The sequence below is a fragment of the Cyprinus carpio genome, chromosome B7, assembly GCF_018340385.1.
Source record: "Cyprinus carpio isolate SPL01 chromosome B7, ASM1834038v1, whole genome shotgun sequence".
In the NCBI taxonomy this organism is placed as follows: Eukaryota; Metazoa; Chordata; class Actinopteri; order Cypriniformes; family Cyprinidae; genus Cyprinus; species Cyprinus carpio.
In genome coordinates, this window is record NC_056603.1 from 14,532,222 (window position 1) to 14,554,444 (window position 22,223).

The window sequence follows — 22,223 nt, forward strand, 5'->3', positions numbered from 1 at the left end:
CTACTCCCTGAGCAGGGGAAATCTGTTGAAGTTCACCTCACCTCGGAACATTCATTCACGGATTTGCGCTGTGCAGTGTGACATCATATACTTCTGTAAATAAATAAAATTTAAATTCACGTCTCGCACACTTCAGTGCACTTTGAATGGAACATATAGTTTTGATTGGTCCCTACTCCCTGAGCAGGGGAAATCTGTTTAAGTTTTCGCAGGGCACTTGCGTTCGAATAGAACAAACGTTTGAAGCCATGAGATAAAAAAAAATGTGCAGAGCAGGGCGGCGGGAGGACTGGGATTGAGAACCGCTGAGAATCTTTGTTTATATTTGTATTGATCTTCGGTAGAAAAGAGAAGTGAATGACTCTCTCTTTGGGAAGAAGGCATGTGATTGGCTGTTACTGATATCACACTTAATGTGCTCCATGAACTCAGTATCAAAGCCTGAGTTGACAGACAATTGATGATCATCATCAGGGTACCAACAAAGCCTGAGGGCATTGGTTTGGTTTTGTCAACTCAAAACTAATCCTCTAACCTTGAGTTCATTCATCTACCATCATGGTACAGGCCCGTCTTGCATGTAAAATATCTGCAGATAATAACAAAATAATTTGGTCATTTTCACTTTATTTTGAAAAAAAAAAAAAAAAATCTAAAACGAAAATAGTCACAAGCAAATCCAGTTCACATGTAAACAGTTCTCACATACATACAACATTTTGGAAGAAACGAGAACTCTTGCACGAGCTTCCTCGGGAATCATCTTTAGTGTTTTGATGCCTCTGTGTCTGTGCCTTTAAGAGCGAGATGAAATCAGTGTATTCCAGAGTTGCAACAAAAAAAATCAAGTATTTTGCATCGCTTAGTGCTTAGTCAATATTAACTAGTACTACATAACTTCACTACCTAACAACATCTTAAAGACCTAATTATACAAACAACAAAACCGCTTCACCCAGTATGACTATCAACATGGCTCTTCAATGGGAGAGTGAGTATGCACAGTTTCCCAGTTTCCTGACACCAGGTGCACTTCAGAACACTCACTAGTGCCTGTAGTCATGCACACTAGATGATATGCAGCTGTTGCCATAGAGATGGTGGAAGGAACTCACATGAGTCTGTTTCGTGGCAGTTTTTAATTCCAGTGTATAAGGTTTTTACCCCACAATTTTGGTTAAACTTCCAACTTCCGCTGAGCATCTATTGCAGAAGGTGATTCACAGATAGCTGTAGTTACAGTGGAAGCTGTTGTGCTTGAGACTGTTCACGAGGTAAAGCTGTAGAACCTGAGGACAGATGGGTTTGTGGGGCAGCAGGGTTTGTTTTTTTGGCAAGACTGTGGTTTATATTATGGAGGGTTCTCCTTGGTCCTGTAGTGGAGAGGTGGATAACACTGTATAGTTTAATCCTTCCTGACTTGCTAAATGTGTGTTTTGGTGGATGTCCAGCTTTGCTTCCAGTTCACCTCTGGGGTTTTTCCTATGTCTGAGAGGCATTACTACACAATGCCCTTTTACAGCGATTTAAAAACAAATTCTCTGTTAAATGACTATTTGGGTGTCTTAAGCCATTATAAAAGGGCAAATACTATATAGCGATCAGTGTGACTGGGGGGATTCCACCTTCAGCCCCACTAGTGAGGGTGGCAGCTGTCCAGCAGAGGCAGAGGAGGAACTTAGAGAGTTCCTCAGTGCCCCCTGGTGGAGCGAGGACACCACTGCGGGTCTGATGAGCGGAGGTGGAGGGGGAGGGTGATTGTGGGGTGTCCGGTTTTGTAGAGGTCGCGTCTGTAGCGGGGGAGGCTGGCGCAGCAGGCTAGGGGGTGCTGACGGGGGTGCAGGGCGCAGTAAGGGTGGAGGTTGAGTGAGGGGTGGGGAGGACTGGGCAGAGTTGGGGTTCCCAGCCACACTAACATCAGAAGAGGGCAGTGGACTGTCAGAATGAGGCGGAGAGACGCCATCCATCTGCACCTGTAGCAACAAAGAAAGATGGAAAAGAGAAAATGAATTCCTCTGTTGTTGTTAGCTGTTCTTTATCTCTAAGATGAATAAGCCCTGCCTGCTGGAACACGTCCTTTTTAAAAGCCTTGACAAATTCAAATAGACTTTTTCCTCATTCTCTCTCACCTCATCATCTTCCGCTCCTGACGACCCGTTCAGCTCCATGTTCACGGCCCTCCCGCTGCCCCCTTGCACCACTTCCTGTTCTGCCTGCCATTCACGTAGCACCTCCTCAAGATTGAAGCGTCTCCGGTAGCTGACGAAGAATGAGCTGACCTGCGCCACCGTCTTGTTGCCAATCACGTCAGCTATGGCTGCAAAGTCTTTACCGTATCGCCTGACGGCTGGAGAGAATGTAGTTGAAAAAACTGGTACATGATAAAACTGCTCAGCAAAGCTGAAAATTAAACTAAAATAATCAACCAGAATAATACTCTTATTAATTCAGTATGTAGTATCTTGCTTAAAAACAAGGTATGTGATAGGAATTCCCTTTGTATTGCTCTGAATACACATGCATAATGACATTTGGTAAAATCAGCATGAACCGGAAATTGTGCAAATATAAATAAATAATAATAAATACTGTAATAAGAATTCTCCATTTTGATTTCATGCTTAATTTAATCTCTGCAAGGTAAGAACAATCTCCCACCGTCATAAAAGATTGCATACTGGTGACTAGGTAGTCATTAATTTAGCTTGAAACCATATTTTTAGGACAGATATTAGTTGGTATTAGTTGTACCATACATTTTATGGTAACTCATTGGTTAGCTGAATAATTTACAGTAGCTTCTATTTTATGATATCAACTTGTGCAAGTAAAGAAGTGATCTTTTTGGGTTCTTTAGTTTTGCGAAGGTCTTCTCTGCTCTCAAACCTGACATTACAGAAGCATTATTTTTTTATATATACAAGCTTTTTTTAATAATCCAGCTCACCTTGAACAGTCAGGAGTTGCTCCTCCGTTGTCCAGCGAGAGTTTATTTTTTGGGTGGGCTGACGGAAATGCAGCACAGTGAGAAAATGATCATGTAGCATAACGTTGGCATTTTGCCCAGAATCTACTTACAGTTTTGGCAAACTCTTAGAGAAAAAAAACTTGTACTTTAAAAATATTATGCAATTAGGCCTTATCAGTATCTCAGAAACTAAGCCTGTACATTCAAACTGTCAAAATACATTAAATGGATTTAATAATGTCTTGCCTTTTTAACTTCTAAATGTATGCCAGTTTTTTAATGGAGTGTAAATGATAAATGTTTGTAGTTTGTATATCAGAGCAGTGCAGGTAGAAACCTACCTCTGATGGTCTTAAGCCTTCAATTCCATCACCCAAGTTGTGCTTGAGAACACTGTTGGTTTGCTTGATGCTTTGGACCTAAAAGCAAAACAGAGAGGCAAAAATGTTCTAAGTGGTGACTGTTGACTCCATTCAAGAGTTTGGGGGTTGGTAATAAAAAAAAAAAAACTAAAAAAACATTAATACTGTGAAATGTTATTACAATTTAAATTTAAACTGAACTGTTTTCTATTTTAATATGCTCTAAATATAATTTCTGTAATGCTAAAGCTTAATTTTTAGTGTCACATGATTTAAATCACTTTAATATGCTGATTTGGTGCTCAAGAAACATTTATCATCAATTTTGAAAACAGCTGTGCTGTTTAATATTTTTATAGAAATACATTTTTCCAAGATTATTTTATTTTTTTTATTTTATTTGATCAATAGTGTTATTTTAAAATAAAAATTTCAATTTGATCAATCCTTGCTTAATAAAAACAAAAACAAAAAAACCTTACTGATTCCAAACTTTTGAACACTTGCGTAGCACACAAACTCCTCAATCGTACATTCACTTAATAACACTAAACACTTCCAAAACCATTGTGATTTGATGCGTGGCACTTCACCTGTCTCTTCAGTGACACTAACTGTGTGTCCAGCTGTCTGAGACTAACAGCTCCTGAATCAGTGGACGCTGAAAGACCAACAATGTCCTCCTGTTCCAGATGCATGCCTTTAGGAGGCCTGCGGCGAGCACGAAGCGGGTGGTGACGGTACTGTGCACCCTGGTTCTCTTTCCGAGTCAGACCAGACTTGCTTGAACCTTTATCACTTCCTCCTCCATTTCCAGAGCTCTGCTTTGTCGTCTGAAAAGCAGCACAAATGCAGTGTAAACACAGTCATTTTTTAAGATTAAGATTTTAGGTTAAAATTCATGTAAACGTTTAAAGGGAAATAGGTGTTTGTGTGACTTTTTTGCCTTCACTAGTCCCTGACTGCTGATTTTTTTCATATTCCATTTAGTCTCTAAATTAATATGGAGTTAAAAGCTGTATGTAATATAACTACTATCAAAGAATAAACGAAATACTGTGTTGAATAGTTTAATATGGAGTTAAGTGTATTAGTTACACCATAGGCTCACCTCTTTCCTGGCATTGATCTCAAAGTCACTGTCACTGCCTGGATCTCCTTCCTCAATCTCATCATTACTGGCAGAAACAAAAATACACACTTTGTAATGATTCATTGTCTTTTCTCTCCATCTTTCTCTCTTTTGCTCTCCTTTTACCTCTCATCCTTTTCTCTCTTGCTAAGGAGCTTGCGTGCTTGACGGTCCATGACGCTGGTCCGGGTTCTGGTTTTCTTCCAAGAGTAGTAGTATTTCACCAGGCTTGAGATCAGCTTGTCTGGAAGCTGAGAAATAAAAATAACAGATGGCTATGACTAAGCATGTACAGTGAAAAAGAACAAGATGTCCCGTATCAAATTTATGACTTTGAGCATTTGAACTTCTTTGTACAAAAGGTCAGAGATTCTTGCTTCCATTGAAGCACATGATGCTTTGAAACATTTTTCAATTATTTCCTTGTTGGAAATGGATGACAACAAGACAACAGTTCATAGTGCTGACAGCGAGACCTTGTTGTGACTCTCTACATATATGTGTGATTCTACACTGGGCTGTATCTGAAGCTCTTCTGTAGTTGCAGGCAGATGTGAGAGCACCAGATGACTCTTATATAACCCATCTTGCCTCCATCCCACCCGCTCACCATCTGTTGGATGCGATGGAAGCTCTTTCCATGAAAACTGAAAGCCTGTTCAAACAGAACTTTGTCTTCCACTGTCCACTCATCAGGAAAGGGAGTGAAGTTAGCCAGGTCAGCCAGTGACTTCTCCACATCATGCTTGTGCCACAGAAGCATGCCAAGAGCCTGTTGCCAGAAGACAGAAGGACTCCATCAGTGATCTATGCCTCCATCTAGAGGATTTACCTATCATGCCTAATATTTATGCCAAATGATACCTGTTCCATGTTGTATCCGTGCTTCTCTTTGGCCATCAGAATATATTCATCCACTGAGGGTGAGAGAAAGGAAAATGCAGTTTCTTTACAATCCAACATGGCAGATTTGGTGACAGTGTACAAAGGATATGGGTATTACTCAACTACCTCACAACAAAATACACAACCATGATTATATAACATTATAATACATTACGAGGCATCAAAATAACATAATAGAAAATAAATAATGCAAATGCATATAAATAAAACAGCTGTGACTCAAATCAAAATAATGATAGTGGGTTTCGATTTGATTCAAATGTGATTTTTTTTTTGTCATTACAAAAAGAATCAATCAGATTTGATACAATATATATAATATGGTTAACCATTTAAAAAAATAAAAACCACTGTAGACTTGAAGTGTAAACTACATTACCAGACATTATACAGTAACTTTAATCAAATTAACATTATCTCAAAATTTGACTTTCAGTTTAATGTGATGTAGAGTTAGGTTTTGTCAGGCATTATAGTAAAGATGAAATGAAAATGACATCAAAACTCAGAGAATCGAAATTGCGTTACTCTCAGACCCCCCGGTTGCATACAGATAGACACTAACAGTAGAGCCTAAAAATCTAGATCAAATATAAAATATAAGAAAAAAAACTATACAATAAGGGAACGTAAAAAAGACATAATAGAAAAAATAAAATAAAAATAAGGTTAAATAAAAGCAGCGCAAGGCACATGGCAGATAGAGTGCAAACCAGTGAACAAACAGTGCAGATAAAGAAGATTTTTAGTGCATAAAAAAAATAGCTTATTCAGTCTGATTAAAAGTGACCAAAGTGACAAAGGGCTCAGAGCAGTTATTTTATTAAAACTGACTGATGAGGAGGTAGAAGAGAATGATGTCAGATCCATGGTGAATGAGGTAGTGAGCAGACCACTGCTGCACAAAGTGACTGGTGCATGACATTCGTATGTTAGAGGGAGGGGGGGGGTTCATAGTTCAGTGGTGCCTGAGGCAGAAGAGGGAGGGGGGGGTAAGTTCGGGAGCGAGTTCAGCTTCCTGACAGCCTGATGGATGAAGCTGTCCTTCAGTCTGCTGGTCCTGGCCTGGAGACTTCGCAGTCTCCTCCCTGATGGCAGCAGACTGAAGAAGCTGTGTGACGGGTGAGTGGGATCACCTGCAATGCAGAGGGCTTTTCGAGTGAGACGGGTTCCATAAATGTCCTGGAGGGAGGGGAGGGAGACACCAATGATCTTCCCAGCTGCTCTCACTATGCGTTGCAGAGTCTTCCGGCAGGACGCGTTGCAGGCGCCATACCACACAGTGATGCAGCTGGTCAGAATGCTCTCGATGGTGCCTCTGTAGAAGGTGTACATGATGGGGGGTGGGGCTCTGGCTCTCCTCAGTTTGCGGAGGAAGTAGAGACGCTGCTGTGATTTCTTGGCCAGTGCTGCAGTGTTGTCGGTCCAGGAGAGGTCCTCTGTGATGTGCACACCCAGGAACTTGGTGCTGCTCACTCTCTCCACAGTCGCACCGTTGATGGTCAGAGGAACATGCTGAGTGTGCGCTCTCCTGAAGTCCACAACAATCCCTTCGTCTTCTCCACGTTCAGAGAGAGATTGTTGTCACTGCACCACCCGGCCAGGCGGCTCACCTCGCTCCTGTAGTTTGTCTCATCTCTGTTTGCTAATGAGACCCACCACAGTCGTGTCATCCGCAAACTTAATGAAGAGGTTGGAGTTGTGTGACGGTGTGCATTCGTTGGTCAGCAGAGTGAAGAGGAGGGGGCTCAGCACACATCCTTGGGGGGCCCCAGTGTTCAGTGTGATGGTGCTGGATGTGTTGCTGCCGACACGTACTGCCTGAGGTCTTCCAGTCAGAAAGTCCAACAGCCAGTTGCACAGCGAAGTGTTGAGCCCCAGCTCGACCAGTTTGTGAATGAGCTGTTGAGGGATGATTGTGTTGAATGCTGAACTGAAGTCTATGAACAGCATTCTGACGTATGAGTCTTTTTCCTCTAGATGTGTGAGTGCTGAGTGGAGGGTAGTTGAGATGGCATCATCGGTCGACCGGTCTGGACCGATATGCAAACTGGAATGGGTCCAGGGAGGGGGGGAGGGCAGACTTGATGTGGTGCATGACTAGCCGTTCGAAGCACTTCAGTGAGGATGGGAGTAAGTGCAACAGGACGGTAGTCATTGAAGCATGATGGAGATGGCTTCTTCGGGACTGGAATGATGGTGGTAGCTTTGAAGCATGTGGGAACAACAGCTTGACTAAGTGAGATGTTGAAAATGTCTGTGAAGACATCAGTGAGTCTGCTGCTGCACAGTCTCTCAGTACACGCCCAGGAATGTTGTGTCAGGACCCGGAGCTTTGCGTGCATTGATCCTGCTGAAGGATCTCCTCACGCTGTCCGGGGTCAGCATCATCACCTGGTCACTGGGAGGAGGTGGAGTCTTCTGTGCAGTGGAGCTGTTTTGTGCCTCAAAGCGAGCGAAGAAGGTGTTCAGCTCGTTCAGCAGAGAGATGTTGCTGTCACAGGTCCGCTGTGGGGGCTTGTAGTCCGTAATGGTCTGTATCCCCTGCCACAGGCTCCGAGTGTCTCTGCTGTCGCTGAATTGATGGGCTATCCTCCTGGAGTACTGTCTCTTAGCCTCTCTGATGCCGCGGGATAGGTTGGCCCTGGCTGTTCTCAGGCCCCCCTCGTCTCCAGCTCTGAAGGCAGCGTTCCGCGTCTCCAGGAGTCTGTAGACTTCCCCTGTCATCCACGGATTCTGGTTGGCCCGGACAGTAATGGTTTTTGTGACTGTTACATCCTCAATACACTTGGTGATGTAGGCAGTGACAGTCTCCGAGTACTCCTGGAGGTCAGTGGAGTTATTATAAGTGGCAGCCTGCTTAAACATATTCCAGTCAGTTGTATCAAAGCAGTCCTGAAGAGCCTCAGACGATCCTTCTGGCCACACTTGAATCTGTTTCTGAACTGGTTTGGCGACTTTAACGAGCGGTCTGTATGCAGGCATTAGCATGACAGTGATGTGGTCTGAGGCACCGAGGTGGGGGAGGGGGAGGGCTTTGTAAGCTCCTCTCTGTGTGGTGTAAACAAAGTCTAAAATGTTTTTACCTCTTGTTGGAAAGTTAATGTGTTGGTGTATTTTAGGAAACACACTCTTTAAGTCAGCATGGTTGAAATCCCCAGCTATGATGAGAAAAACATCGGGGTGTGCTGTCTGCTGCTCACTGATGTGCTGGTACAGTTCATTTAGTGCATCGTTCCTGTTGCTGTTGCTGTTGTTCGGGGGAATGTAAACCGAAACGAGCAGTATGGGCAGTATATTCCCTCGGCAGATAGAACGGCCGGCACTTAATAATCATAAACTCCACCAGGGGTGAGCAGTGTTTGCAGATCACAACAGCATCGCGGCACCACGCGTCATTGATGTAAACACAAAGCCACGCCGCCGCGGGTTTTTCCGCCCGCGACGCGAGCTCTGTCTGCTCGATAGCACGTCAGCTGGTCGAGCTGAATGGCGCAGTCCGGAACGCTGTCGCTGAGCCATGTGTTTCCGTGAATACAAACACACAACAGTCTCTTACAGTCCTCTGAGTTGAACGTAGTAATCGGATGTAGTCCAGTTTATTGTCCAAAGAGCGTACGTTAGCCAGTACGACGGTGGGGATGGATGGCTTGTGTGGGTTAGCCGTTAGCCTAGCCCGGATACCTCCGCGCTTACCCCTCTTCTGCTTCCTCTCACGCCGCTTGTGGCGCCTCCGCTGTGGGCGAGATGCAGTAGAGGGGGTCGGTGATGATGTAGGCCTCCGGAGCAGTTCGAGATCTCGCAGCAGTTTCCGCGTGTGCGCGGAGTTTAACTCCAAAAATGCGGCTCTGCCGACATCCAGCAGAAACTCACGACTGTATGCGCGCTTAAAGACAGATAGACGCGATGACGACGTACAAAAACACTGCGACTCACAAGACAAAAAACACGAAAACACCGTTCTGTCGGGACAGAGAGAAGCCGCTGCGTGTGGACGCGCCGCCATCTTGGTAAAAACACTGATTTAACATTCTTTCGGTTGTGAGAGAATGTTTTCGTTGTGTATGCACGTGCATCTATCTAAATTAAAGTTGCAATATTGTGAGAAAAATAATCACATCACAAGGTTTCCCTTTAAAAATAAGAGTAGTTTAGTTTCTTTTTCTAAAGCACTCCTCGTCAATAGCCTGAGTCAGACTCTCAGCAGTTTTTAGTAACTTCTATGTGTGAATAATTGTTCCTTACACATGGCATCAGACACTTGGCTGTTTGGTGACCAGACCAGCATGCTCCTCTGGTCACTGTCACTGTAGCGGGATGCACAGTCTGTCAACACAAAGAAGAAACATGTCTGACACACAACACAGCAGCCTCTCTCAAATACCTCCTCTCAGACCTTGTTGTTTTTTTTTACTTCTCTATGCTGTTTTTGTCTATATGTCTGTATACTCCAAGACTATAGCTGTGTTCTCTCCTACTCCCCATAAACTTGAGTGCACACAGAAACACCTACACACAGCCCTTTATCTTATCATGCTCATGCAGACGGTGAAAACTGCATGGAGTTCAGAGATATATATATTCATCTCTTCTGAGATTAACTCCCTTCTCTCTCTTTACCTGGTTTGAACTCTGGGATCTGTGCCTGGTAGTCCCCACCAACACGGATCATACTGTCTGCTTCAAAAGAGCAAGAGGGAAAAGGACGGTCAAACAGGGGGAAAACAGGCATGCAGAGTTAGAAACTGGCAGTGCATCCTCACAGAGGGCAGAGGAGGAAAAGACAGGGATGCTTGACAGAGAACACAGACAGACAGTGATATACTGATATTTTACACTTAAATGAAACAATTAAGCTTGATACTTTGCTACCATGTAAGTGAATGAAGGTGCAGATGGTGGTTTGGAGTTGGAGTTTGTGTGTGAATGTGTCAGACTCACCATGTGTGTGTTCCTCATCACTGCTCTCTTCCTCAGAGTGCTGGCTGTTCCCGTTCGTGACTGTTTTGGCCCTGCTTCGGGACAGCACACCAGACCCTGATCGCTCCATCACTGATGGCATGGCTAGAGGGGAGAGAGTGTTCAAGGGGATCAGTGACGGCCTTTGTTTTGAACATCTTAAAGAGACAGTTCACCCACAAATGTAAATTCTTTCAGCCTTTCCTCACCCTCATGTCATTCCGAATCTGTTTGTCTTTCTTTTGTGGAACACAATACATATTTTGGAAAATGTTTAAACTGTTTTTGCTCATACAATGAAAGTCAGTGGGGCCCAACATAAACATTGAGCCCGAGTAACTCATTTTATAAACCCAACGGAGACATTTTTTAAAATACATGTGCTCCTTAGAAAAAAGGTTCAGCGGGTTTAGAATGACATGACATTTCTGATGCAAATTAATTCTCACTGACCCATCGTAAGTGTTGCATGTATGTATGTGTATGTGTGTGTGCACAGATTTTTTATGGTTCTCCAAATAGTTGCCTCAAGTATTTTTTATCATTTACAGTATGGTGACAAATCTTTGTATTCCGAATCTTTAATGACTTCCTCACGTAACATTATTCCAGCTGTCACATTATATACATATATTTTCTTTCTCTAAACAAGTGCTGTCTGTTATGAAATGTGGTGAGAAAATGAACCTCAAATTAATACTAAAAATTGTGACCCTGGACCACAAAACCAGTCATAATGGTCTTTTTTTTTAAATTGAGATTTATACATCATCTGAATACACAAGCTTTCCATCAATGTATGGTTTGTTATGATAGGACAATATTTGGCAGAGATGCAACTATTTAAAAACCTGGAATCTGAGGGTGCAAAAAAATCTAAATATTGAGAAAATCGCATTTAAAGTTGTCCAAATGAACTTCTTTGCAATGCATATTACTAATCACAAATTAAGTTTTGATATATTTACGGTAGGATATCTACAAAATATCTTCATGGAACATGATCTTTACTTAATATCCTAATGATTTTTGGCATAAAAGAAAAATCGATCATTTTGTCCCATACAGTGTTTCGTTGGCTATTGCTACTACTATACCAGTGTTACTTAAGACTGGTTTCGTGGTCCAGGGTCACAATTATTTACAATATATGTGTATGGAAATGAAGTTTGGCTCAAGAGACAGCGAAAGATGTGAAGGTTTAAATGCTCTCGGCTGTGTTTTGAGCGGCAGGTGATGCAGTTCTCCGATGTACCAAACCACAAAGCGCGGGATACACGCTTTAGTGTAATGTTTCTAAATCTGTAACGAATTTAGATAACTTTCATTTGTTTCAACGTCAGTAAATGAGACTTTCATTCGGTGGACAAGAAGTCTTTGTTTCGATGCCGGGAGTGCATTGGACTTCCATCACTTTACAAACATGTACATGCAGTTCCTGAACAACAGATAACGTTACCTTCATTTACAAAGCGAAACAATGACCAAAGCCTTTAATTCTTAAGCGAATGCCGTTGTGACTGTACCGGCTGTTTTCATGAATAGTAACTCAAAAGGGCTGCCTGAATTGTGATTTTTGAATTTACAAGACAACTAACGTTACACAAACATAAAACTAAAATGTTTCTGATCTAGATGGACACAAAAGATACACTGGCGAGATAAAATACTAGCGTGATCGAATGCAAAACTAATCCCGCACAAACGATTATCTTTATAACTCGCCGTCAAAAATTAAAATAAGATTAGATATTTGTTCTTACTTTGCGTTCAAAAAAAAAAAAAAAAAAAAGTCGTTCTCTGTCATGAAACGAAGCGTTGAATAGGGCACGTGACGTCACGGGCAGCGTCTCTACTGATTGAAGTTGCCGTCGGGCTCAGTGTGAATTAAACTTGCGCTTCAGAGGAGTCCAAAACACTCGATATGAGGCACTGAACTGCCCTTCGCTTAACAGAGTGCCCAATCAACTCTTAATAGTGTTTCAGCTGAAAACAGTTATCGATTGCCCCCTTAAACTCCGAGAGGTCGCATCACTCCGACCACCATCCAATCATCCGTCCCTTGTTCATTTAAACGTTTCTGTGAGTAAACGCGCACGGGTCTCGCTCGGGCAGTGATAATCCATCATTCAAACTTGAGAAGTAGAGAAACAGAACAAAAGCATCATTCCCCTCACCTCACTTCTCGCACAGTCGCTCACTCAGGTCTGAGTCCTTTTGTGTAGAGCCACGCTTATGTCCCTATTCCAGTTGTTGGCTAGCTGTTGCTGAACATTTGCCTTTTAACGTTAGTTACTAGTCCGAATAGCAGTTCACTACCTGGCTGGCTTGCTTTCTCTCCTATTCAAACTTATAAAGCGACTAACAAGGGTTGTAAAACATAAGCACTACGCACGTTTGGTAATATACAACTACGTTAAAGCTTCTGTGGATATTCGCACGTTTCTCATTCTCTCCAGTTCATCGCATCGGCCGCATAGGGATCCTCTCCGTGTGTATGTGCCGGGGAGACCTGACGACTCCTCACAACCGAGGAAACCTTCCGCGCTGTTCGCCTCTCCCCAACTAACTTCCATGTCAATTACATAGTCCCGTTAACCGGCGTCAAATTCATAACCAGTGATTCTGACAATCAAAAGTATCGTCTCATGTGAGTCAGTGTAACTCTCGCATTCCACATTTGCGCAATATTAAAAACAAAAACGTTAAATGAAACCCCCTCGTCATAAAAACCGTTATTCAGCCGTTAAATGCGGCTACATTTAGATTTAAACACATATTTAGAGCACCTCGTACAGTTCTCTTCATGAAACCAACTTAATAGCGATCCATTACGTTGTGCTTTTACCTGCGGTGCTCCCACATTAAAACACACGGAACTACTTCCTGCTGTGTGTGCGGAGGGATTCGTCAGCTGTGCAATGCAGCGCTAAGGCTGCCCAGACCCTTCACTAATGTATGCAGGAGAGAGAGAGATAGAAAACAAAAAGACTAGAACTTGCTCATTTACCATAAAATTGAGTATTTAATGACGGATGTCGTGAATTAGTCTTCAGTTATAGTTCTTTTACCATACTCAGCTGATAAAATGTAACTGAGTCTTACAGAAATCAATACATTCACACTGTGTAAGCCATGGTTTCTGGTCTACATTAATTAAACATAACCTGGAGGTATTACAGGTGAGAATAAACTTGATATCTAGATACAATCCCAATACTGACATAAAAAGGATTAAAGCCTGAATTCAGACTGGTCTCCAACACCCCCTCCTGATACTATCAACCAGCAGGCCCAAGTGACGGACAGGTCCTCCCTTGGATGCCAGTATAACATTGATATTCTTTCTCTGTGGTCCTTGCAGGCAAGAACAGAGACAGACATACCAGCACTTGTGGCACAAGACCCCTCCCAGCCATCCCCTCTCTGTCTATGTGTTTCTCTCTCCAACCATCTCCTCCCTCCCCTCCTTCGTGCCATCTTGCCAGTAACGTTACTGTACAAAAGAACCATCTCCATGTTCTCTAACTCACCTTAGTTTTCCCTTTATGATGGTCTCTCCTTTCTTGATTCTCTCTCTCTCTTTCTCTCCTCTTCCTCTCTGTTAGTCTTCCTCCATCCTCATCACCTCTGAGTTCCTCTTTCCTCCCCTCCCCCTCTCTCTATTCCTCCTCTTCTCCCCTCTTCCCCCCCACGCATGCACACCAAGCAGAGAAAGAGGAGTAACAATCTCTGCTCGCAACCACAGGCCTGAAGGTGTAGCTGGGGTCTGTCCCTATTTTCTTTAGCAAAAACATAGATCGCTCAACCTTTTGTTGTCGTGCTAGATTTGCATGGCCTTTTAGGTCGGGTTTTGTTTATTTATAAACCCTGTAACAACAGTTACAATCCCTCCATCATAACTGACTAGTTCTCGAGCATGCATCGAGGCTCAGTGTGAGTTGTGGCGCAGACGAAGCGGAGATTTTAACAGCGCTGAACTCTCTGACCCCCTCCCTTGTTTCCCCTCCTGAAAATGCCATCTCTCCCCGTCGCGAGACAGATTACCAGAAAACAAAAGGTTCGGGGCGGGGCTTCGTGACGGGCCATCTGCGGGAGGGGCGTGGCCCGGGAATATACAGCAGCGCTCGCTGCATTCAACACATGGATAGACGCTTTAAGTTATGGCTGTGCCTTCTTTATAATGGTCAGAAGCAGTGGGTGTTAAAAGAGGGATTCTGTGATAAGCGTCCTCGAGATGTGAGGTTCAAACCGATCTGCGTATTGTAGTTAAGTAGCACTCGGGTCTAGATGCGCACTCGATGCAGCTGAAACCACGCGATCATCATACAAGGTGGTGCTGACATACAGTAGCAGTTCCTGCACAGAAGCAACTTAAGTTGCTGTCCTGTCAACTAGTGCAGCCTCGTGGACAAAAGAGGTGCTGCAGGACCATTCTAGGCCTCTGATTTTTCATTCCCTCAAACATTTTTTAAAAGTGGTCATTCCCCCAAACAGAAATCTCCATTAAAATGAATTTAAATAATATTGCATTAATTAAATATGTACAAACAAAGCGTTTTGGCATTTCAATTGTGCACATAATTTAGAATTGAAAAGTTTATTTGCAAAAACGGATGACTCGGTTTTTATTCATTCTCATAAATCATGTTTTTTATTGTGTTATCATCTTATTATTGTGTTAGTTAGCTGTATTTTTTAGGTTATACTATTTAATCAAAACAACCCAACTGCAGTTTGATTGATATTAACTGGAATGCAGAATAAAAAAAAAACATGATTTATGAACACTTTTAAAATCTGAGTTATCTGTTTTTGCAAATGGACTCTTCAGCTGTAGTTATTAATATGAGCATCTGTTTGCATTCGCTTTTTAACATTCTATTTGTTCTTTTTGAGTCCATTTGTTACAATTAAGAAAAAGGTATGCATAATTATAGGCTACAAAACAGCATGAATCAAGGATTTATATTTTTTTTCTACGTTTGTAAGTCAGTTGGAATTAAAAAAATGCATATATATATAGTGGTAAAATTATACATGGAATGTATTCACTAGTTACTATTTTAAACTTAAATTATAATTACATTTCATATTTTAATAGAGTAACTGAACAGTATCCTCTATCCTCTACAAATTCAGTTTGCAAAAGGAAGCCAGAAATTTTAAGGAAACTGCCTTTAGTATAAATTAACTTACTCGTCATTTACATAAATATATATTTATGGCTCTAGGTCACAAAGTAACCTCAACGCGAGGAAGCATGTGGAGAGAGCTTGACCCTTAACCCCAAACCCTATGTCGTCATTTCCCCACGACTCCGCGGCTAATGCCCAATGCTGCTGAGAGGGAAAGAAAGAGTGAAGAGAGGGAGGGAGGAAAGGAGAAGGAGATAAAGAAAGGGAGAGTAGAGCGCGGAAATTTCGTGGCCGCTTCTTGGCGCGAATCTGGCAGTAAAAAATAAAAGCGAAAAGCGGTCGCTAGGTGCTTTATAGATTACTGTTTTTTAAGCTACCAACCCTCGAGCTCTTGTGTTACTGTAGACTAGCTCGCTCGTTAGCATTTTTAACATTCTTTACCACAGACTACATCTCTCCTTCAGATCTCTAACTTCTTTAAAGCGGTTTAGAGTGCAGTAGTCGCGTCGAGGTGGTCGTGTAAAATCTGCACAATGGGGGTGAGTTTGTCTGTCCGTGTTGTGTGTTGTTAGCTTTGCTCTTATTTGGGCTTTGATAAATGCGTGCGGCAATTTGAACAAAGACTGATGGAAGCAAATCATTCTCCCCGGAAAGAGTGTGTAATGTATGTGTGTGTGTGTGATGGAGGTAAACGCGGAACTCGTGAATAACGAGGGGGTGGTGGTGAGATTTTGGTAACGTTAGTTTGAAGATGCTCATGTCCCGAATGGATTCTCGTAGTGTCCATCCGAGGAACACAGATGTCCACCTCAAACGCTTTCTGGTTCATTTCAGGTGCCTCGTCGACTGCGCCATTTCTTTAACACTAAGCACAATAACACTGATGCATTTAACACGGCAAACTGTTGCTGTTTTTGTCAGACTGCCTGTATTGTCCTATGCAACAGTCGATGCATTAAAGTCATTCGAGGAGCGGGTGAGATATGAGGGTAATGTGTAAAACCCGTTTCTTTGAGCTCTTCATACAGGCTTTTAATTAGCGCGATGCCAGCAGCCACTGCGAGATCAAAGACCGCATCATTGCTTGGTCGAGTTTGAATGATAGATTTGTGTCTGGCATTAGTGAACTTCATGAGCTGAGCCCGTCAGAAAACTGTTCTTCTCCACGTGCTTTGTGTTCTCAGCACCTGTTTCCTGCTGCTCTTGCCATAAATGGACGTGGAGCTAAAGAGCAGCTCTCTTTTTGTGCCTCCAGCCAGATATTTGTTCCTGGTGTATTATTTTTGATGATACACAATGCAAGTCTTAAAAACAGGCGTCAAACCCTCAGATTTACACGAATAGCATTATTTTAAAGTGTCCACTAATGTGTGTCTCTACCCCCATGCAGGCACATGTATGTACACAGAAACAAATGCAACCATAAATATGTTTATGCGAAATGTTTTAAAGGCGACATTATTGTTTGCGTGCGACGGATGTGTACATATTGACTGGGATGGTTAGTCGGACAATACTTGTCCATTTTGAGTTTGTCAGCTTTGGACAATTGTTGCTGTTTTTGTTTTTTATAAACTAGAACGTTTTGTGAATAAGTAGTAAATACTTGCTATTTAAAAAAACAACAACATTTTTTTCTTTGTTGTCTCAATTGATGTGATTCAATTATCGTATACAACGGGGTCCAAAAGTCGCATATGAATACACTAGCATACTAGTGATTTTTTTATTTTTTTTATTTAATTGACAAACTTTCATTATATAATTGTCAGCATAACAGTTTGAGTGACAACAAGTTCAATTTCTGATTTGTGACGTTCCAGAGTATCTTGTGTATGTTTGTACAAGTACTGAAAATATATGATTATTTGATTAATTTTGCTCTGCATTTACATAACATTTAGTTTTTCAAAATCCTAGAACATTTAATAAAATAATACCCAGATTTTCAGTATTTAATATTTATTTATTCAATTGATTTATTTATATAGTTTATACATTGCAGATTTTCAAAATCAGCTTCGCTATAACAAGAAAATAAGTGTTAATGTTGCAAAATTCATCAAATATGAAATATCTTCAATATCAGCATTATAGCAGCTCTACAGAAGACTGTAGTGTTGTTATTCATTTCATTTTTCAATTCAGTTAAATTCAATTTCGAACCCACTGTATGTATATATTATACTGACCGCCCCGCTTTCTTTCCCAAAGTAGAACTCAAAGTTATAAAGTATAAATATTTCAGACTGTTTTCCTCACTCTCTATCTGAGAATATTGTTTGACGATATCCTTCTATTACTATTTAGAGAAAATCAAACAGAGCAAAGGAAAAAAAGCAGAGAAGACTTGAAGAACGGGCAGCTATGGATGCAGTTTGTGCAAAGGTGGAGGCGGCCAATAAGGTATGCTTTGAGAACGTCTGAAAGAAACCTTTTCAAAATATGCGCACGCATCTTCAAATAGCAGTGTTAATGTTCTTGCAGTAGAGAAATACTAACAGTGTGTCCCGTGGCTTTTTACAGCTTGAAGATCCTCTGTCTGCAATGCCTGTGTTCAAAAAGTATGACAGAAATGGGTACGCTATCCCTACGTTTCCCCTTTGACGGATGTGTCATGTGCTGCCTCTAAACTGGTAAACAGATCATTTCATTTTCTGATATCCAGTACTAATATTGTGAATATCTGAATCTGTCACAGGCTAAACCTGGAGATTGAGTGTAAACGGGTATCTGCATTGAGTCCAGATACAGTGGAGTGGGCCTATGAGTTGACTAGAGCCAACATGCAGACGCTGTAGGTATTGAGCAAGTCAACATGTGGGGTAACCCAGCATCCCATATTGTTACTGCTTTAGATGTTTTATTTGTCAGTTTTTAGTGTCTGACTTTTTTTTTTTTTCATGCAGAGATTCTTAATGGATACTTGTTAGGTTTTGTATTCTATTCCGATTCAGATACAGGTTTTAAGGTTGCATGGAAGTCAGTTATTGCTATTTACCATTAAAGGTATAGTTCACCCAAAAATGAAAATTGTCATCATTTACTTTTAAATTATAACTAATTTTAGGACACTGAACTTATTTACTCACCCTCATGCCATTCCAAGACTCTGTGACTATTGAATGAAAGTCAGTGGGCTTCTTAAACACAGATAATACAGTGAATACAGGCCTGGAATGACATGAGGGCAAGTAAATGATGACAGAGTTGTCATTGTGGGTCAACTGTCCCTTTAAAGCCGGAGGACATTTCTGCTGCTGGTCATTTTGCTATTTATGAAATATAGCTCCAGGAGAAATGTCAATTTGGGCAGTTTATAACAAAATACGTTTTTGTTCCATTATGTTTTGGCAGATATGAACAGAGTGAGTGGGGATGGAAGGAGAGGGAGAAAAGGGAGGAGATGAAGGATGAGAGAGCATGGTATCTCCTGGCCCGGGATGCTGACTCCACAACTGTGGCGTTTTCACACTTTCGATTTGATGTAGAGTGTGGAGATGAGGTTTTATATTGGTAATGTTGCTTTAGTTATTACTTATAGGACAGCTATGATTTTCTCTATGGGGATTATCAAAAATCTTGTTTATTTGTTCAGAATGCGCAACGTTTCAGTACCATATTGGTTACCGACTAATATTAGAATTAAAAAATATATATATATTTATTGATGTCGGACATTTAATTGTTCATAGTCACTGTTTTTTTTTTTTTTTACACCTTTGCATCATCTAACACATTTAAAGCTAATCTATAAAAATTTTTGAAAATCTAAAAATGAATATCCTTTTTCATATTGTATGTATTATAATGTTGTAATACCTAAATTAACATGTATCATTTAACATGGTTGTTTTTAGATTTTTGTCTGATTTAAAATTTTAGTATAGTACAGAATTGATCAGTTATTGTCCTTAAAGGGATAATACACCCAAAAATGAAAATTCTGTCATTTGTTACTTCCCCTCATGTCGTTCCAAACCTGTAAGACCTTTGATCATATTCGGAAAACAAATTAACATATTTTTGTTGAAATCTGAGAGCTTTCTGTCCCTCCATAGACAGCAACGCAGCTGAAATGTTCCCAGGCCAAGAAACGCAGTAAGGACATCGGTAACACAATCCATGCTCAACCGTAATTGCGTCGCGGTACTCTCAATAATGGCAGTAGATGGTAACTCAGGGGAGAAGAATTGTTAAATAAAGTTATTATTTTTATTCTCTGTGCACAAAATAAATTCTTGCAGCTTTGTAAAATTGTGGTTGAACCACTGGTCACATGGACTATTTCAATGATGTCTGACCTTTCTGGGCCTGGGAACATTTCAATTGCATTGCTGTCTATGGGAGGATCAGAAAGCTCTTGGATTTCATCAAAAATATTCTAATTTGTGTTCCAAAGATAAAGGAAGGTCTTATGGGTTTTGGAAGGTCTTATGAGGGTGAGTAATTAAAGACACTAATTTTTGGCTGAACATGAAAATAATTGGCTTATTAATGTCTGCCATAATTGTAGTATTGTGCATGTCTATCTATCTGTCTACCTTCATTGCACACGTAATATAAGTGGGAGTGCATCTGTCTCATGTGTTATTTTTGCAATGTGTGACTTCACTGATTCTCTGAGTCATATAAGACACATGACCTCAAGAGAGTGCTGTTTGTATCTGACTGATTCTAATAATGTCTCCTCAGTTATGAAGTTCAGTTGGAGAGTAAAGTCAGGCGGAAAGGCCTGGGGAAATTTCTCATCCAAATCCTTCAGCTTATTGCCAACAGGTACCACAACAAACCCAGCATCCCAAGAATGTATTCCTTGTGTAGCATCTTTGCCAGAACTCAAAACTCATCGCGCTCTTCTTGTTCTTGTGTCTTTCCTCAGCACACAAATGAAAAAGGTCATGCTGACCGTATTTAAACACAACCACGGTGCTTACCAGTTCTTTAGGGAGGCTTTACAGTAAGTCCCATCCTTCTGGACTCATGCGCATTCACCACTTCCTCACTACATGAAATTCCTGTTCCTCTTCTGAATGCAGATTTATATACCGGCCTGTATAATCGACAGAACGCTGAACGATAGCGGTTGCCATAGCAACAAGTGCCTGCTCTGCTTATTCAGTGTTAAAATATGAATTCACCAATGGCCGCCCTCTTCCTTTCAGGTTTGAGATTGACGAAACGTCACCCAGTATGTCCGGTTGCTGTGGAGAAGACTGCTCCTATGAGATTCTGAGCCGGAGAACAAAGTACGGCGAGGCGTCGGGACATGCGCATGGGGGCGGCCACTGTGGAGGCTGCTGCCATTAAGAGCCAGCCTTCCTCTGTTGTTTCAGAGCTTCCTCATCCTCGTTCCCTACCCTGCTCCATCACCCACAATCCCTTAAAACAGTCTCTCCTGCGCATAATCAGCAATGAAACCCCATCGATGCTTGCTCTTGGTTTTTTTAGCTTAAAAAGCTCATTCACCATTTCACATAGTAAGCGACGTTTTCAGTCTCAAAGGTTTGAATGACGACAAAATGGCAGTGAAGGCCACTGTGAGCCAAATGTAACCTTTTTCACCTCAGGTATCAGCTTGGTGAGGATCAACCGTATGTCTTTGCATTCTGTCCAGATGCAAAAAGAGCCTGCATTTTTTTTTTTTTTTGTCTGTCACTCATCACCTGTTTTATTACTATAGTGAGTGAATGCAGGTGTTGGTCACAGTGGTTGTTGCAGCCGTTTCACTCTATACCACTTTTCAGGGTAATTGTATTTTAACTAAAAGCTGATGTTTGCTTATCACTTCAAGAAACAGAAAACGACGATCTGTACTGTTTATAATTAGTAATCACTCAACCTAGACTGTCTCAGGTCATTCAACTTATAACAAAATGTTTTATAACAGCTGTATTTGGGAATTGGTGGATGAGGATTATGTTGCTGTTTGATTTGATACAGGGGTTGGCATGTTAGCTGTGGTGGACCCTTAGTGTAAGAAATACTTTCATTTTAGTTTTTTATCATAACATTCTTTTATCATGTCATTACTGTATATTTCCATTTTTTTCTTCTTTGTATATAATCCGTTTGCCATGTACATTTTATTTGCCTTCAAAGACATTGGAAGAATGATATACAAAACTGTTTGAGAGATGAGTGTTCTGGGCTTGTGCTCTCTTGTTGAACTGAAACGAAAGGTCATTCCAGCTTTGTTATGTGTTTGATTTGTATGCAACAAATAAAGGAATCTTGTTTGACTTATTGATGTTCAGTGGTGTTTAACATTTTGTTTCAAATTAATCTTGCATAACCCATTCTGACCTGTTTAACTTTTTTCCCAAACGACTGGTAGATCATAAGCAAAAAAAAAAGTGAGATCCCCACCCTTGGTTTTAATAAGAAAGGCTGCTTTGTTTGAGTCCTTTGAAGTTCACATTGAGGGAAAAACAGAAGTTAAACATCAGTATTATGAGGATGCTTATTATTTTAAGCAATGGTTAGTTAAGGGGTATCAACTGCACTATTTATGATTACAAAGAGTTTAGAAATATACACTACTGTTATAAAGTTTGGGGTCATTAAGTTTTTGTGTGTGTTTTGGAAAGTCTCATGCTCACCAAGGCTGCATTTTTTTTATATCACAAATACAATAAAACAGGCATAATGTGAAATATTAATAATAATAAAATTAAATGATTAAAAATTTTAATTATTTGTGTGATTCTGAATTTTTAGCAGGCATTTCTCCAGTTTTCAGTCACATGATTCTTCAA

General features: G+C 41.1%; 2 protein-coding genes across 7 annotated transcripts; one reads left to right on the forward strand and one right to left on the reverse strand.

Annotated features, from left to right (window-relative positions):
• Positions 1-610: 610 nt before the first annotated feature.
• On the reverse strand, positions 611-14,006 carry rcor2 (REST corepressor 2). Of its 6 annotated transcripts, none has more exons than XM_042727422.1 (13): positions 13,861-14,006; positions 10,310-10,432; positions 9,989-10,045; positions 9,614-9,694; positions 5,327-5,379; positions 5,073-5,234; positions 4,589-4,713; positions 4,442-4,508; positions 3,924-4,163; positions 3,310-3,387; positions 2,948-3,005; positions 2,130-2,347; positions 611-1,973 (listed from the first exon to the last, which is right to left on the reverse strand). In XM_042727422.1, the coding sequence occupies exons 2-13, from the start codon at positions 10,428-10,430 to the stop codon at positions 1,602-1,604; spliced, it is 1,632 nt and encodes a 543-aa protein (XP_042583356.1). In that variant the 5' UTR covers positions 10,431-10,432; positions 13,861-14,006; the 3' UTR covers positions 611-1,601. The 6 variants fall into 6 exon arrangements, with proteins under 6 accessions (XP_042583356.1, XP_042583353.1, XP_042583355.1 ...); XM_042727419.1 differs by having other exon boundaries at positions 9,989-10,048; XM_042727421.1 differs by lacking the exon at positions 13,861-14,006 and adding an exon at positions 12,505-13,046.
• Positions 14,007-15,617: 1,611 nt separating this feature from the next.
• naa40 (N-alpha-acetyltransferase 40, NatD catalytic subunit) lies at positions 15,618-21,707 on the forward strand. Its single transcript, XM_042727424.1, has 8 exons — positions 15,618-16,004; positions 17,776-17,871; positions 17,992-18,044; positions 18,167-18,262; positions 18,823-18,981; positions 20,161-20,244; positions 20,348-20,425; positions 20,631-21,707. Exons 1-8 carry the CDS (start codon positions 15,999-16,001, stop codon positions 20,773-20,775), a joined length of 717 nt encoding a protein of 238 aa, XP_042583358.1. The 5' UTR covers positions 15,618-15,998; the 3' UTR covers positions 20,776-21,707.
• Positions 21,708-22,223: the final 516 nt, after the last annotated feature.

Bases quoted from the DNA above. Each gene is read 5' to 3' on its own strand.
- rcor2 (XM_042727419.1), bottom strand. From the start codon at position 10,430: ATGCCATCAGTGATGGAGCGATCAGGGTCTGGTGTGCTGTCCCGAAGC. The intron at 5,380-9,613 runs GTAAGGAACAAT...TCTCACCCTCAG, and splicing joins CCAAGTGTCTGATGCCATGT to TGGATGAATATATTCTGATG. The intron at 5,235-5,326 runs GTATCATTTGGC...TTCTGGCAACAG, and splicing joins ACGGATACAACATGGAACAG to GCTCTTGGCATGCTTCTGTG.
- naa40 (XM_042727424.1), top strand. The intron at 18,045-18,166 runs GTACGCTATCCC...AATCTGTCACAG, and splicing joins AAAAAGTATGACAGAAATGG to GCTAAACCTGGAGATTGAGT. The intron at 20,245-20,347 runs GTACCACAACAA...GTCTTTCCTCAG, and splicing joins CTTCAGCTTATTGCCAACAG to CACACAAATGAAAAAGGTCA.